This window comes from Episyrphus balteatus, chromosome 2, assembly GCF_945859705.1.
Source record: "Episyrphus balteatus chromosome 2, idEpiBalt1.1, whole genome shotgun sequence".
Taxonomy (NCBI): domain Eukaryota; kingdom Metazoa; phylum Arthropoda; class Insecta; order Diptera; family Syrphidae; genus Episyrphus; species Episyrphus balteatus.
Genome location: NC_079135.1, coordinates 100,065,296 through 100,082,796, shown reverse-complemented (window position 1 = coordinate 100,082,796; position 17,501 = coordinate 100,065,296). Strand labels below are relative to the sequence as shown.

Sequence of the window (17,501 nt, the reverse complement as noted above, 5' to 3'; positions counted from 1 at the left end):
GTATTTGAACTTTTTGAAGACCTTATAAATAATTTATTCAAAAATTAAAAATAATGATGTGCCTTTTCATTAAAAAAAAGCTAATAAATTTTTCCAAGACATATTTGCATATTGCCTACTGTGTCTTTCTCAGAAGAAAGTCTACCAACTGTTACATGTTTTTTTGTTAATCACCGTTTATTTGAAGATCATATGGTTTACTAAGTTCATAGTGAAAGTGTAAAAGGTGTTTTATAAATAAAGCGACAAATTCAATCAAAATAAATTTTTAAATAAAACTAAAATATGAAGCCAAGGAGTTGGGTATGGCAATATGCCCACCGAGAAGGGACAAATGCCTACTGTGACTTATGTAGTTCACAACAAAACAACCGTTTTTCTTGTCCCGGTGGAACAACCGGAGCCCTTGGACGGCATTTAAAGGGACTCCATGGAGTCAATTTAATTATTTTATATGTTTTGTTGCTTGGTAATCTAATCTAATCTGCTTTATTTTTTTACTTTTTAGTCGTATAATATTTGAAAGAAGATGATAATTTGCTTGGGTGGTATGAGCTCCCAAAGCCCCTCTCTTGCAATTTACCTACAAAAGCTTTTGCGATATTTAGAATGGGATAAAATAGATTTGGGGGGTTTCAACCCTCCAATGCCCCTCCCCTGAGTTCGGACCCCAAAATATTGCGTTGCAATCCAAACTTCATATGTGTACAAAGTTCAGTTCGATACGATAATGGGAATCGGGTCAAAATTTTTTTCCAAGATTTATATGGCTAGGGTTGAATAAGAATTTCCAATTAAATTTTCCGTGTAATTTCAATGTGTAAATCTAGCCAATAACCGCAAAAACCTGAACAATATCCTTTTCATTCAATATAATACATATTTTAGGAAATCGCCACCAAATCTACCTGTTCGAACGCTATTTACACGTGTAAATATAAATACACGTGTAAATATAAATACACGTGTATTTACAAATACACGTGCTTCGGCACGAATTATTTAAATACACGTGTAGCACGTGTACCTTAATACACGTGCAATAGTAGGCTCTATGTTCATCAAAGTGGGAGTTGTCAGATTTGCCTTTGACAGATTCGCTTACATCCCTATTCACACACATTCGATTCATGATACAACTAGTAGTTGTATCATGCATTCGATTCACTTTAACTCTACCTTGCCATGGCGCATTCTGCAATTCATCGGGTGAACTGCATTATCATAACCCTATTTGACGTCCACGTGAACGTCAACTTAAAAAAAATGGCGACGAAGTAAATTGAAAAAAAAAATTTGTTTGTATTTTTGCATAGAAAAAATAAAAACAGCCGATCACATACTAACAAATACTTAGAAATTTAAGAGAAGTGTCATTTTGCTTTATTTTAACAATGGTGAGTTTATTTTTACAACCAAAAGTGACAGATCCGCGATATTTTTTATGCGGATTACAAATGTACAACATTACCGAAATTACCGACGTGAGTTTGGATTCACCCCGATGAATAGGAGAATGGCAATTGGTGAATATTTAGAGATTATTCCTCCCGATGGATAGCAGAATAGGGCTGATAAATATAAAGTATTATATTCACGGACAAAGCTACATGATAATCGCTGACTTCGAAAATGTTTTGTCTTTCTCAAGTTGGCAGAACTAAAAAGTATGTAAATCCGAAAGGAAATCGAAACAACCATTTTCACTCCGTACGAATTCAATAATTTTCGTTTACGTTTTCAAATTAGATCCAATCATATGCCTATTAGTGAATTCGCTCCCGGGGAGTTGACTGGATTCGTGGTAGATTCGGATTCGCGATATTTTGCTGTTATTATTAGTGAATTTGACGAATGAACTGTATAATCGACTCCTGTGTTTACGTTCTGTAACATAGAGAGCTTCTCGCTTCGAAAAATTGTGAAACAAAAATTCCAATCGTTTGTGTACTTATAATTTTACGATGGATTTCCAAATGCTCGGTGGTCTGAAGAAAGAGTACTCGGACCGCGACCAAGAGAGTACCAAGTTCAAGTCATGGTTGGGGCCATTATAATTTTTATTTCTTTTTTAATTTTTTTTATATATAAATAAATATGGACACTTTTTTTTTCTTTATTTTACTTTTATTAAAAAAAAAACTGCCGATTCGTAGCAAAAATGCCGCGAATGTGAAGTGAAACAAATTGTATGGAGTGCGAATCATCTGCGAATCATCTGCGAATTCAGTAATATCAAAATAAGTTGAACAGAATGTCGGTCGTGCAGGGTCTGTTACTGACATTCGTTCATCTTTCTATCGTCGAATTCACTAATAGAAAAATATTCAAAAATTATTGAAACTGCCACTTTTGCCCATTCGTCGAATTCAATAATAGGGATGATGTTCTTATTTCCGTTCGGATTTACTTTTTAGTTCTACCAACTTATGTCGAATTCCTTTCAATTGAAAAATCGAATTTTCGGCGATCTCGAAGCGAATTTTTTCTGAAAATCATGTTCCATAGAAAAAAAATTCGCCTCAAACGAAGCAGATCGAATTTTTTTTAATCCTTCTTTTTTGAGAGATTTTCACGGATTTGCACACACACTTGGAACATTTGACATTTCTCAAACACCAACTTCAAATAAAGAGAAAATTTTAATTGAATATCGTATTTTTATTGCGGAAAAATATGAAATAAATAAAAAAAAACAATGTGCTATCAAAATATATTTTTTCCTGGCATAGTTCTTGTGAAAAAGTCAAATTACTGACTTTTCTTCTCGTAATTATCGTCAGAAAAATTTTTCTCTGTAAAACCACAGCATACGGCCAAAATAATAATCTTCTACTTCATCTTCACTCAGATCTTAATAATAACTGCAATTTCCCTTTGATTCTGATTAAAATAAATCTATATTACCGAAGAAAATAAACAAAATTATTGATCAAAGGAATCTCTGGTTTTATTTTGCAGAAATTGTTTTGGTTTCAGCTTGACGTTTGTGTAAAAATTGTTGTCAAATGACACACATACAATCGCAAAAAGAATTTGGTCTGTTTTCATGTTCCTTTTTAACACCAAAAATTCGATTTTTTTGAGGCGATTCAAAAAATTGAAAGGAATTCGACATTAAGGCCCAATTTATTGACTCTCCATTAAACTTAAATCGCCATTAAAAAAGGGAATTTTAAAATTAAAAACCAATTTCGTTTAATTCAGCCTCTTTTAAGGATTTTTTTGAAGTTTGGCATCATTAACTAATTGAGCATTAAACTTAAAAGTAGTTTTAGTTAAAACACCAAATTCGACCTTTTAAGAGGGATTTTTAGAGCTAATGGAGGTTTTAAACAGAATTTCTATTTATTCACTCTCAATTATTGTCAAATGTCATTTCATTTATTTTTTTTATTTGAATTATTATTTTATTTGAAAAATGTCAAATGAGCTAAAGAATTATTAAAAAAACATCACAATTATGAAAAAAGTCCAGACTAGAATTTTTTGTAGGTATACACACATGCATTTGTACCATAAAAAAGAACAAAATTCAAAGAAATTAATGCATTTCTTGTCTACTTCGCACAGATAATACTAGATCTACTAGATTATATTCTCCACTTCAAAACTAATCATTTTTGAGATGCTGCATAATACATACATAACATTGCAATTGAAGCCATGAGAAGTAGAGATATAAAGCTTACTTCTAAACCAATGACACGAGATGAATGCCGATAACACTTAAATTTAAGTTGTTATATTGACATAGATGGAAAAAATTAAAAATTTCACGCCTCAAAAAAATCGAATTTTTGGTGTTAAAAAGGAACATGAAAACAGACCGAATTCTTTTTGCGATTGTATGTGTGTCATTTGACAACAATTTTTACACGAACGTCAAGCTGAAACCAAAACAATTTCTGCAAAATACATCCAGAGATTCCTTTGATCAATAATTTTGTTTATTTTCTTCGGTAATATAAAGTTATTTTAATCAGAATCAAAGGGAAATTGCAGTTATTATTAAGATCTGAGTGAAGATGAAGTAGAAGATTATTATTTTGGCCGTATGCTGTGGTTTTACAGAGAAAAAAATTTTCTGATGACAATTACGAGAAGAAAAGTCACAGTTATTTGACTTTTTCACAAGAACTACATATGCCAGGAAAAAAATATATTTTGATCGCACATTGTTTTTTTTTATTTATTTCATATTTTTCCGCAATAAAAATACGATATTCAATTAAAATTTACTCTTTATTTGAAGTTGATGTTCTCAAATAAACAAACAACACGAAGAAAACTGTCAGCTTGACGTTTGAGAAATGTCAAATGTTCCAAGTGTGTGTGCAAATCTGTGTAAATCTCTCAAAAAAGAGGGATTAAAAAAAATTCGAATTCTGCTTCGTTTGAGGCGAATTTTTTTCTATGGAACATGATTTTCAGAAAAAATTCGCTTCGAGATCGCCGAAAATTCGATTTTTCAATTGAAAGGAATTCGACAATAGATTTTTGTTTTTTCTTCCAATTCAAATCTATTTGATTTGACAAAATTGTAGCTTTTGACAGATTATTAATCAAACAAAATAAAAAATCCCTAGGATATTTTTAACAGAGTTTTAAATTTAAAGTTTCCATTAAAAGTAAGAACTTTAACTAAAGAAGAGTGAATTAAATGAATTTTTAATGATGTATACTTAAAGGTGACAATAGTTTAACGAGGCCGTTAACTAAAGCGATAAATTTCAAAATTTAATGGAGGCTCAATAAATTGGCCCTAAGAACAACAAAAAATTTTCCAGGTTAGCGATACATGCATAAAAGTTTTTAAAATTTATAAACCTCGTGTGTTTTATTCACGAATATAATAGTCCAAGCGGCGACCGTCGAGTTACTTATGTCGAATTCCTTTCAATTTTTTGAATCGCCTCAAAAAAATCGAATTTTTGGTGTTAAAAAGGAACATGAAAACAGACCGAATTCTTTTTGCGATTGTATGTGTGTCATTTGACAACAATTTTTACACGAACGTCAAGCTGAAACCAAAACAATTTCTGCAAAATAAAACCAGAGATTCCTTTGATCAATAATTTTGTTTATTTTCTTCGGTAATATAAATTTATTTTAATCAGAATCAAAGGGAAATTGCAGTTATTACTAAGATCTGAGTGAAGATGAAGTAGAAAATTATTATTTTGGCCGTATGCTGTGGTTTTACAGAGAAAAAAATTTCTGACGACAATTACGAGAAGAAAAGTCACAGTAATTTGACTTTTTCACAAGAACTATGCCAGGAAAAGTATATTTTGATCGCACATTGTTTTTTTTTATTTATTTCATATTTTTCCGCAATAAAAATACGATATTCAATTAAAATTTACTCTTTATTTGAAGTTGATGTTCTCAAATAAACAAACAACACGAAGAAAACTGTCAGCTTGACGTTTGAGAAATGTCAAATGTTCCAAGTGTGTGTGCAAATCTGTGTAAATCTCTCAAAAAAGAGGGATTAAAAAAAATTCGAATTCTGCTTCGTTTGAGGCGAATTTTTTTTCTATGGAACATGATTTTCAGAAAAAATTCGCTTCGAGATCGCTGAAAATTCGATTTTTCAATTGAAAGGAATTCGACATTAGATCATAAGGTTCGAGGTTAGAATTGGTGTCAAATGAAAGATATGTAAGTTGATACTGAAAATAAAAAAATAGGGTTGCCACTTTTAAAATGGGAACTTCTATGTGGCAGCCCTATTTTAAAGCAAAAATTGTCACATAACTACATTCATATACTTGTTCGGCCATATAAAAATAAAATTGAAATGCCAAACGTAAGTCTATAGGTGCAGTGCAATAACACCCGCGGCAATAACCCCTGCAGGTGTTATTACCCAAATGAAAATATCCCCTGCAGGCTTTATTTCCTTTTTAATATGGAAATTACACCTGCGGGTGTTATAGCCTTTTCTTATTTTTTTTTCTAATTTTAACTGACCCACTTAATGCGATCGAAAACCAAAAAATTGAAATTCTACGCGCCATATACTTTGAGGAAGGTATGGTGGGGCATGCTGCCCCCCTGCTTGGGCACACTATAGGATTTGAGGTGGGTGCGAGGTTGGGTGTAAGCAAATTTTCTTCAAAATTTAAAAGTTTCATGGAATCCCAGAACAAATTTTTACATACCCAACTTTGTCCCCACTCCAAATCCTATAGTGAGCCCAAGCAGGGGGGTTGCAGGTGCCCCCCTGCATGCCCTCCCACACGTTTCTTAAATTTTAAATGCCTAATGACAAGTGTAAGTGTAAGTGCTTATTATTCACATTCAGAATGAAAAAACAACCGTGGGGCTTAATGCCTTTTCGAAGTAGGTGTTATTGCCACTTTTAAAAGGAAATAAAGCCTGCAGGGGATATTTCCTTTTCGTTTGAGTAATAACACCTGCAGGGGTTATTGCCGCTCGTGTTATTGCACTGCACCAAGTCTATATAGCAAAAAAAAATTAATAAAATAATATAAATAATGTTTTCATTTGAATAGGGTTGCCACATTTGTAGGCTTACATTCTTATTATTATTTTATTGATTGTTTTACTATATTTTTTGACTTCAGATTCGAGTTCAGCACATCAAAAACATATAGAAAAGTATATTTTCGTTCTTGTGACAAAAACCTTGTTGACCAGTGTAATTAGTCTTCAAACCAAAATTAAATTGACCTAAAAAAAAATCCATTCCATATTTTTGAAGCAAGATTATTTTTATCATTATCAGCCCCCGTGTGAAAATTAAGAAGATACAATTTTCACCCAAAAAAAATTAAAACACACCCAAATCGTTATAACAATATGGTGATTATAGTCCGTGTTTATGTATAATTTCATTTAAAAATCAATAAACAAATTTAGTTTTGTTTTCGTTCACAATAAAATTTGTAAAAAAAGAACACCTTAGTGTGGGACTTTTAACAGAAAAAAAAATTATAATAATTAAAAACTAACTATCAAATTCATAGACCGGTTTTCCCTCAGCATCCCAAGTATAGTTGCATTTCTTAAAAGCACAAACCATGTAAAGGGCTGAAATAAGAAAAACAAAATTATAGAAAAACTTAAACTATTTAAAAAGAAAAAGTATAAAACTTACTTGCTGCCTCCCATTCAGATTTTGACAAAGTTCCATAAGGCTTAGAATTGTGATTCGTTGCATTGGCTACTTTTCTAACATGGGCAAACTCCTCATCATCTTTCGAAGTCTTTTGTACAAAGTACGATTGCAAAGCCTGCATTCTTTCCAAAAGAGATCGTCCTATATTCATGAAAGAAAAAATGATCACAAATAATTCTAATAAAGTGTGTTCTAATAAAGTATGGACTAATAAAATTCAGTTTCATAAAAATACGCTCCGGGATTAATACATATATTCTTTGATTTCACAGGGGAATTATTAGTGAAAAATTAAAATATGTATTATTATTTATCATCCCAAAAAACTTATTTGGGTAAAAGTTTTCATTATTTAGTCTAACAAACAAGGTGGTTGCCTCTTACTCCTACCTGCCAAGGTTCGTATACCATTGTTGATTGAGATTGTTTTTTTTTTTTTAATACGCTTTTATGTACATTACACTTAGATAAAAATTAATTGCGATATATGTATGTACGTACTATAGACCATAGATATGGAGCTAGTTACGGACTCGTAAAAAAAATCGAACGCGAGATAACAATGGGATATAACATTGCGATGATAGAAAATGTGAAGAAAGTGTGTCTCGTAATTCTGTCTTTACAAAAAAATAGTTTTCGGAATTCAGATTTTTTTTTTTTTTGAAAAATTCAATTTTTTGAAAATACATATGTACACTGCGCGTCACTTGAATAGAAACAACATTTTTTCTTTAGAAATTAGCGATTGGCGCTTTGGTGAGGCAACTTAGTAGATTTTTGGTTTTGTATTTTCAAAAAGGAACTTTTAACAAACAATGTTGGAAAAACAAAAAACCCAAAACAGAAACCGTATGGCTACCAGTTGCGTTTTTTCACATTACCTCACAAAAAACAGTGTTTTTTTTGCGTCACTTGAATAGAAACAAGCTCTTAAATTTGATAAAAATAATGAAAAATCATGGACAACACTAATTTTAGTAAAGCAGTATTAAACTTTGACATTATTTGCACATTATAACCAATTATGGGCTACGAGCTACCAATAGGCACCACAGAAAATGCATAAATAGCAGCTAACATTGGAAATGCACTTGCACTATGCAAAATCGCGAAAGATATTGGAAAAGTTGCCAAATTTGGATGAGAATATTTTTAGCATATCGTAAACTAGTGATTGAATAAAAAAAATAAGACAGGCGAGACCCAAATCAAGAGCAGAGAAAAAATATTTTAAAAACTAGCTGCAATTTCCTTCACTTTGCCGCTAAAATCGGTCAAAAACGTGGTGTTAGTGCGATGAAAATGTGTTGGTTTGTTCCATCATGGAAGTTATAAAAGGTGCACAACATTAAAAAAGCCTCAAAATGCAAAATAACAACATTTTAAGTTCTACTAAGATTACAAAAAAGTTAACTACACTACTAGAAAAAATTAAGGGATCAAAAAAAAATTCCAAATTTTTGGGCAAATTTCAACAGGCCGTAACTTCGAAAGAAATGGTCGTACAAGAAATCGATAAAGAAGGAAAAGCTTAAATTTAAAACAAAACAAAATTCCAAAAAAAAAAAAATTTTAAAAAATTAAATTTTTTTTCTCTTAAACTTTTCAAGAGAAAAAAATTCAAAAAAATTTTATTTTTTGAAATTTTTTTTTTTTTTTTGGAATTTTGTTTTGTTTTAAATTTAAGCTTTTTCTGGAGCAAAAATGTGGAAAAAGCTAGGAAAAACAATTTTTTTTCTCATTACAAAATGAGAAAAGAAAATTGAGCTTTTCAGAGCAAAAAACGTGATCCTTTAATTTTTTCAAAAATTCGATCGAGTGAAACAAAAAAACGGCTGGCTGGATTAATTTGATTTTTTGTAGGGTTTTTGTGGACATATTGAACTGTAAAATGCACACTTAACATTAGCGGTTTCCTCAATATTTTCGATCTAGCGCTCGATTTTCCAAAAAACCACCAAAAGCATTTTCAAATTCATGTGAAAATAAGAAAAAATTTTTTTTTGGAAAAGCAATGGCTAGCCGTTAAGGAGAATTCATTCAAGTTCTTGAAACCCACCTTTAACTTTCTGTGCGATCATTGGTTGCTGAGATATCGATAATCAAGCACAAAGGATTTTTTTTCCATTTGAAGACCGATATCTCGGCGAGAAGTGGACGTATCGAGGTGTTCAAAAAAACAAATTAAAGCTAAATGAACAAAGTATCCGATCCTTATAGTGGTTAAGCTAAAAAATTTTTCCACGCCCGTAGACCAAAAAAAAAACTAAAAAAATTTTGAAAATTTTTTTGTTGCTGGTTTTTCTACGATTACTCAAAAACCGCAGAGGTTAAAAATTTTTAAAGTTCTAATCCAAAAACTAGACACTTGGAGCTACAATTTCCTTCTTTATCGATTTCTTGTACGACTTTTTTTTTCGAAGTTACGGCCTGTTGAAATTTGCCCAAAAATTTGGAATTTTTTTTTGATCCCTTAATTTTTTCTAGTAGTGTATTTTATAGTTGCATTCGAACTGAAAAGAAGTGAGGTAAAGAGTGGTTTTTCAAAGGATAACATACCAGCTCAGATGGACCACTTTAATATTAGTCCTATTTTATTGGTTTATAAAAGAATAACTTTTATCGCATCGCCACCAAAGGGCACTAAAATGTGTTATAGTAATACGCTTTGTTTTTATGATGTGCAATAGCAAAATTGAAGCTTCACGCTTCGAAAAAAGATGCAAACTTTTACAAAAAAAATAATGGTAGAAGCTCTTGGGAAGTTTAGGAACGTGGAAAAACAACAGTCTTAGAGATTGCACAAGGAAAGTTCCAGAAAAAACAACGCAAAAGAAAGAAAACAGATGCATTCCGGACGAAAACGAAAGTTTATTTCACTTATTCAATCCTTAAATTGTAGAAAATGTCATTTTCTTAATTTGTAAGAAGTTACCAAACACTTTTATCACTTTCTCTAATTAGGTCCACGATTGTGTACAGAACAAGTGCATTTTCAATATTAAATTTTAGTACCTGGGTGACCGAGCTTTGCTCGGTATCTTTAAATGTTATAACTTTCAGTAAAAAAAAGTCAAATGTAAACAGCAATTTTTTGGAGTGGGTTTGAGTTAGCAATGATCAGTTTTTTCGCGGGTTACAAAACACCACATTCCCACTTTATAATCCAGTTTATTTACGACGATCAGCAATAGATAGAAGGGTTACAGGAATCTGCATTATCGAAAATGCCTACAGCAATGAGATCCCTTTTTGTTCAAATTTTAATTTACGGGTCAGTGGATGGTGTACATAAAGTTAATATTTTTTTCAAGTTTAGCCTTGTCGACAAAGCTTAGTATGAAGAAATACTATTTTTTATCCCTGTCTCTGTTTTATTTTGTATCAGAGGATGCTTTACTTCTTTATTTTTTTTACTTAGGTATATATGTATTATAAGATTGACATTAGGTCAATGGTGTTGCTTGTTGTGAGTTATTTTATTTTTATACGTTAACAATAGTCGTATTAAAACAAAAGAAAAACGTAAAACAAAGATAATATTTGATACCAAATTAACAAATTACTTAAAAGTTTCAATACATGATCAAAAAAGTCATGATCTAAAAAATTTTGTTAAGTTATTGTAACAAAAAGAAAAAGAACAATGCATAAAAAATGGAATCATCCCTCAAAATTTTATTGAAATTGTTGAATCTGTCTCCGCGAAAAAAAACTAATGTAAGAGAAAATACTTCCAAAATGTTGTATTTGCCTAGAGGAAAAAACCCTCAAAATTTCATCGAAATCTTTAAAGCAATTACCCAAAAAACGCTGCGGGCGGATATTTCTAAAAGTACTTCCAAAACATTTTATTCGGCTAGGGGACCAAACCCTCAAAATTTCATCGAAATCCTTAGTTGTTACCAAAAAAAATTCCATGTTAAAAAAGTGGGCGTGGCAGTGGGCGGATTTTTCCAAAAATACTTTCCAAACTTTTGACTCACTTAGATATACAAACCCTGAAAATTTCATCAAAATCGTTAGAGCCGTTTCCGAAAAAACTTATATGTTAAAAAAGTGGGTGTGGCAGTGGGCGGATTTTTCAAAAAAAAAACTTCCAAAACTTTTGACTCGCTTAGATAAACAAACCCTGAAAATTTCATCGAAATCGTTAGAGCCGTTCCCGAAAAAACTTATATGTTAAAAAAGTGGGCGTGGCAGTGGGCGGATTTTTTCAAAAAAAAACTTCCAAAACTTTTGACTCGCTTAGATAAACAAACCCTGAAAATTTCATCGAAATCGTTAGAGCCGTTCCCAAAAAAACTTATATGTTAAAAAAGTGGGCGTGGCAGTGGGCGGATTTTTCCAAAAATACTTCCAAAATTTTTTACTCGCTTAGATGAACAAACCCTGAAAATTTCATCGAAATCGTTAGAGCCGTTTCCGAGATCCCAATTTTATATATATATATACAGTGCTGCTAAAAACATTCCGGATTTTTTTGTGATTTTCATCAATTGAAATGTTATAATACAAAACTGGTACAAAACATTGTTTTAATATTTTTTCTAGGTCGTTAATATATTAGTTAAGCAATTTCAACAGAAAAAAATGATCTTAAATACATACAAAAATTTTAGAAATTTTAAAATGAAGTAAAGTCAGAATTTCAGCTGTGAAAAACTAACCGGATTTTTTAAAGTTAATTTTCAAAGTTAATATTTTGCTCAGTAACCTTTTTTTTTGAAGACTGCTTGGCACCAACGAGACTTGGACTAGGCCAAATAAAATAAAATAGAACTAGGAATATGCTCCCAGTCATTTTTTAAAGCTACAATTACGTTAGTTGCTGAAATGGGCTTTTTCTTTTCTACCCGTCACTTAAAGATGGCCCACAAATTTTTAATCGGGTTCAAGTCGGCTAATTTTTACGGCTATTCTAAGCAAGGTGTATTGTCTGCCCCAAACTTCTGTTTAATGGGCTTTTAAGAATTTTTGGCATCATAACTTGCAGAAAGAGGCGACGTAAAGGCATTTATTTCTCCTTTAATGGAGCCATTATCGACTCCAACATCTCTCTATTTTGGAAATGATCCATAATTCCGTTGATTTTGTGAAACGGGCTAGAGCCTGCAGCTGAAAAAACCCAAACCTTCACTGATCATCTGCTGTGCTTCACGATAGGGAGCATATTTTTTTGGTTTCAAACATGTCCATGTTTGAACCATTTCACAATCGGAATAAAACAAGCTAAAATTGCTTTTATCACTGAAAAGCATATTTTTGCGTTTTGTTATCGAGCAACTCAGATGTTTTTTTGGAAATACAACCATGATGAAGTATTTTTATTTTCAAATTTTAAGTGTTCCTTAAGATCCTTTCATTGCCTACCTTTTTAGACAATGCTTAGTATAAAGAAATGGTCTTTTTCCGAGCCGAAAGACATAAAGACCAAATCTCTCAAATCCTTTCTAACTGTACTTGATGTTGAAAGCAGATTAAGCTCCTCACAAATCGTTTTAGAAGCCGCAAAAGGATTTTTTATCAAAAAACTCTTTATTCGCCTATCAGTTTTTAGGGATATTTTGTGATGGCATCCACCCAATTGATCTATTTCAACTAATTTTTCTCTTTTTACTTTTTGACGATATCAAACTCACTTGACGTTGCAATTTTCAACATCTAAAAAGGGATAATATTTTGTTTTATTTCGGCTTGAAAATGTTCTACAACTCAATAACGAATTTGAAGACTATAATGCGTTTTTTTCCGTTATTCCATTAAATAATTTATACAATTCACAAAGCTAACAACTTTGTTTGTCACTGCAAACAAAAATTGTATTGAAGTGACGCTTAAAACCGTTACCTCAACAACGGGAATCGAAATCCTTGAAAAATCCGGTTAGTTTTTCACAGCTGAAATTCTGACTCTACTTCATTTTTCAATTTTTAAATTTTTTGTATGTATTAAAGATTATTTTTTTCTGTTGAAATTGCTTAACTGATATATTAACGACCTAGAAAAAATATTAAAACAATATTTTGTACCAGTATTGTGTAATAACATTTCAATTGATGAAAATCACAAAAAAATCCGGAATGTTTTTAGCAGCACTGTATATATATAAACAATTTTAGCTCGTTTAAAGTTATAAGATTTATGCATTTTCTGTGGTGCCTAATGGTAGCTCGTAGTCCACAATTAAATATAATGTGCAAATAATGTCAATGTTTAATACTGCTTTACTAAAATTAGTGTTGTCCATGATTTTTCATCATTTTTATCTAATTTAAGAGCTTGTTTCTATTCAAGTGACGCAAAAAAAACAATGTTTTTTGTGAAGTTATGCTAAAAAACGCAACTAGTAGCCATACGGTTTCTGTTTTGGTTTTTTTGTTTTTACAACATTGTTTGTTAAAAGTTCCTCTTTGAAAATGCAAAACCAAAAATCTACTAAGTTACCTCACCAAAGCGCCAATCGCTAATTTCTAAAGAAAAAATGTTGTTTCTATTCAAGTGACGCGCAGTGTACATATACCAATGACTTTTATTGAAACTTTTTTTTTGAAAATTTTTATACAAAAAAAAAACTACTTAAAAAGAGCCTTTTACAATTTTCAAAATTTTTTGTCTCAAAATTATTTTTTATACAATTTATGGAAAAAATTATAGAAACAAAAATTTATACTAAATGAAAACTTTAATAACTCCACTAGTGTGAGGTTTTGAAACAAGAAATTTTTATATTTATAAGATCTTTAATAGTGAAACAAAATGGTTTAGTAGTTTATGTTAACAGCTTTTGGTTTACTTTTGCCAAAACAAAATGTTTAAAAATTGAAATTTCCGTTGGAAAAAAATAATAGAAACAAGTGATTTATACTTTGACTTTGAAAAATACTTCAATTTTGTTTAATTCTAAACAGGTCATAATTAACTAATTTAAGATTTTTAATTTGTTTAAAATAACAAATAACGAAATTTTCAATTAAAATTGCAAAAAAGGCGCGGATTACATTCTTCTGTTGTCGTACGCGAAGTTGTAAGAAATAGCGCAGGTAAAGGACTGCTCCAAGAAAGAAGTTTTTACATCCTTATATTTGTGCTCAAAAGCGGACTAGAAGTTTCTGGGAAAAAAATTTTTACATTTTTACAAAACTTTAATTCTTCTTTCATAAAAATATCCATTTTTTTCATTAATTAATATAAAAAAGTGTTAAATGCACCTGTAACATGTCAGAAAATTCGATTGAATGAAACCATCCTTTAAATAAATCGGCGAAAGGTACTATTGATAAGCAAGCAAAAAAAAAAAAAAAAAATTAACAAACATTAAGTTTTAATAAAAAAAAACAAGCAAGAGCTGTGGGAGAGGGTTTAAAAAAGCAAAGGTGCAACAACAAAGTGTTAAAAGAATTTATAGCAATTTTTATAGAAAAGCATTCTTTTTTTACCAAAAAGTATAAAAAATCCACTATGTTTCTATTATTTTTTTCCAGTTCAAATGCGCGGATAATTTTAGCTTTGAGTTTTTCCATGGTTTAATGGTTTGGAAAAGTAAAATTTAAAGCTGTATTTTTTTAAAAGGTTATGTTAAGTAATTGAACATATTTCAATTTTAACTTTGCATGTAAATATACATAAAAAAAATTCAGAAAGATGTTACAGAGCAACTGGTTTCTATTATTTTTTCCATTTCGTACTTCATTCGTTTGAAGGTCAAAACCATTTAAGGAGATGTTTTTGTAACTTTAAACATAATTTTGTATTATTTGTTGTATTATTAATTTTGCACCTATAATTTTGAATTTCTTAAATAAATTACTTATAAAAATACTCCTATCCTACCTACGTTTCTTGACTAATAAAAACAAAATGATTATATTATTATTATATTATATTGAAATTTAATTTTCCTGCAGTAATAATTTTAATATGGGCGCTGGAGAAATAATTGATTAGTTCGGAAAAAGTTTTATGAAACACTATTTTTTCTAATAAACTAGTAATTATAAGTAAAATCGCTAATAAATTATTAGACTAATAGTTTTATGGAATAGGGATCAGCCAAACCATTAAATTACCTTCATCAAAAAATTCTTTATAATATTCAGCAAATGTACTCTTCCTCGCCAATTGCAATCCATGCTTCCTACACAACTTCACCAGTGTCGGAAAATGCACCAAAAATTCCGGACAATCCACAACTCCTTCTAAATGAAACTGATACTTTGCACCAAACAGTGTTGGCTTATCAGCATCCGATATAAAATCAATACGATACAAATCATTTCCAAATGACTTTCGATTCTCCGACTGTCTCAATCTCCTCATAATCTCATTTGCATTCGGAATGGTTGCAATAAAATAACCATTTGGTTCGAGACATTCAGCTGCATTCCTAACCATACAATCAGCTTGAGTCAACGACTCAAAAGCATAATGAAAAGCAAACTGACAACTAACCAATTGCAATTTTAGTGAACGATCTTTGTAGCGTTCCCTCAAACGCACCAAAGTCGAATCACATGCAAAGAATTCAGCCGAAAAACGTGAACCCATTTTGTTGTTCCGATTCATCATGCCATCGTAACGAGATTTACATTGTTCGACACTGACTTCGGCAATGTCAGTGCAAATTAAATGAGTAATTCCACCCTTTTCCCATTTAAATAGGTCACCGCCTTTGCCACAACACATGTCCATTACTCGAATGGGTTCACCGAGTTTTCGGCTGTTTTTTATTTTATTTAAATACTCATTTATGAACATGCTTTTTGTCCAGTTGTTAAAATTACGCATGTATAAAATACGTGATCTGGAGCGTTCGCCAAGTCCAGCTTCTTTGAGTTTGTTGTAATGAGAGGCAACGACACTCGAGTGTTCAGTTGCATTGGGATTGTCTACTTTGGGACATTTTGAAGGGGAAATATCGGTATCGTCCTCATGGTCATTAGTACTTTCTCTACGTTTACGTTTTGATGATGATGAATCTAGTGGATTTTTTGTGGTGACATTTGGAAGAGTGTCAGTAGTTTCTTCAGTGTCACTACTTTCTAGTTGATTGATGGTTCCAGGAGGGGTTTCTTCACTTTCCGAATCACTCATTTTTATTCAAAATTGTGTTAAGATGACAAATTTCTTTTATTTTTTAATTTTTAAATTCTATTTTAATGCAGCCATTTAGAATGAAATGAAAACTTTATAAAAAAACGAAATAACTAGTTTTCTTCTTGTCGGTGGCTGGCCATTTTTTTTATATATAAAAATGACAGGTTATTAAATAAAGTAGTAGATTTTTGGAATATAAAAAAAGTAATGAAAATGAATGTGTTTAAAACTGAATTAAAATGGCAACGTTCAGAGGTGCGTTCTTTTTCTAACAATAGTCAACTATCGTTGTTATGTCAAAAAATATTGTTGATGTGTCATTGTTAGAAAATGTTGGGTTTTTTACAAATCATTTAGGAACGATTTATTGTTAGATATTGTTAAACTGTCAAACACAAAAAAAAAATTGTTTTGAAAATATTTTTATTTGCATAATTATAACAAAAATAATGTTTTTTTAGTCAAAATAAATTCTCTTGCATCATAAAATTGCAAAACTCTGTTTTTATTTTCATTTTATTCCGCTTATTTCCAAAAGAATAAAATCCTTAAGTTGGTTTTGTAAACAAAACATCCACTTTGACACATCAACAATCTCATGAGTGTTCAACTCATATCATGGAGGTGAGTTGGAAATAGTTACGATTTGTAACTATTTGACACTTCAAAACGAGTTTAGGAACGATGTTCATCTGTCAAATAGTTACAAATCGTAACTATTATGTAGTTTAGGAACGACAAAAGTTAACGATAGTTAACAATAGTTAACTATTGTTAGAAAAAGAACGCACCTCAGTAGTCCCATGAATTAGTAATTAATTAAAGCCTAGTATGCAGCTGAAGCGAAACGAAATTTTCCATACAAAATTTCGTTAACGAAATCTTGAACGAAATTAAATTTGTTTTGTTTTTGCTTTTGAACTTATTTTCTCATGTTTTTTGATTTTGATTGAAGTGAATTTTTTTATTTATTTTTTTTTTTTTATTATTTTTACTTTTCTATAATACCCGATGGTATTTTTTTGTCAACATGTTCTCTGTTGACTTTGTATACTCTTTTCCACAAAACGATTGCGCTATCCCGAAAAAAAAATATTTCCACTTTTGTACTTTTTCAAAAAGTGGTGTATGTAGTTATAAAGCCTAGTACGCAGCTGAAGCAAAACGAAATTTTCCATACAAAATTTCGTTAACGAAATCTTGAACGAAAAATTTAGTTTTGCTTTTCTTTTTTCAGTAGACAGGTCCAGCG

General features: G+C 30.8%; 1 protein-coding gene across 1 annotated transcript; it reads right to left on the bottom strand.

Moving 5' to 3' along the window:
- Positions 1-6,818: 6,818 nt before the first annotated feature.
- Positions 6,819-16,404, bottom strand: LOC129910687 (mRNA cap guanine-N7 methyltransferase). The gene is made up of 3 exons (XM_055988157.1): positions 15,223-16,404; positions 7,130-7,291; positions 6,819-7,062 (listed from the first exon to the last, which is right to left on the bottom strand). The coding sequence occupies exons 1-3, from the start codon at positions 16,244-16,246 to the stop codon at positions 6,980-6,982; spliced, it is 1,269 nt and encodes a 422-aa protein (XP_055844132.1). The 5' UTR covers positions 16,247-16,404; the 3' UTR covers positions 6,819-6,979.
- Positions 16,405-17,501: the final 1,097 nt, after the last annotated feature.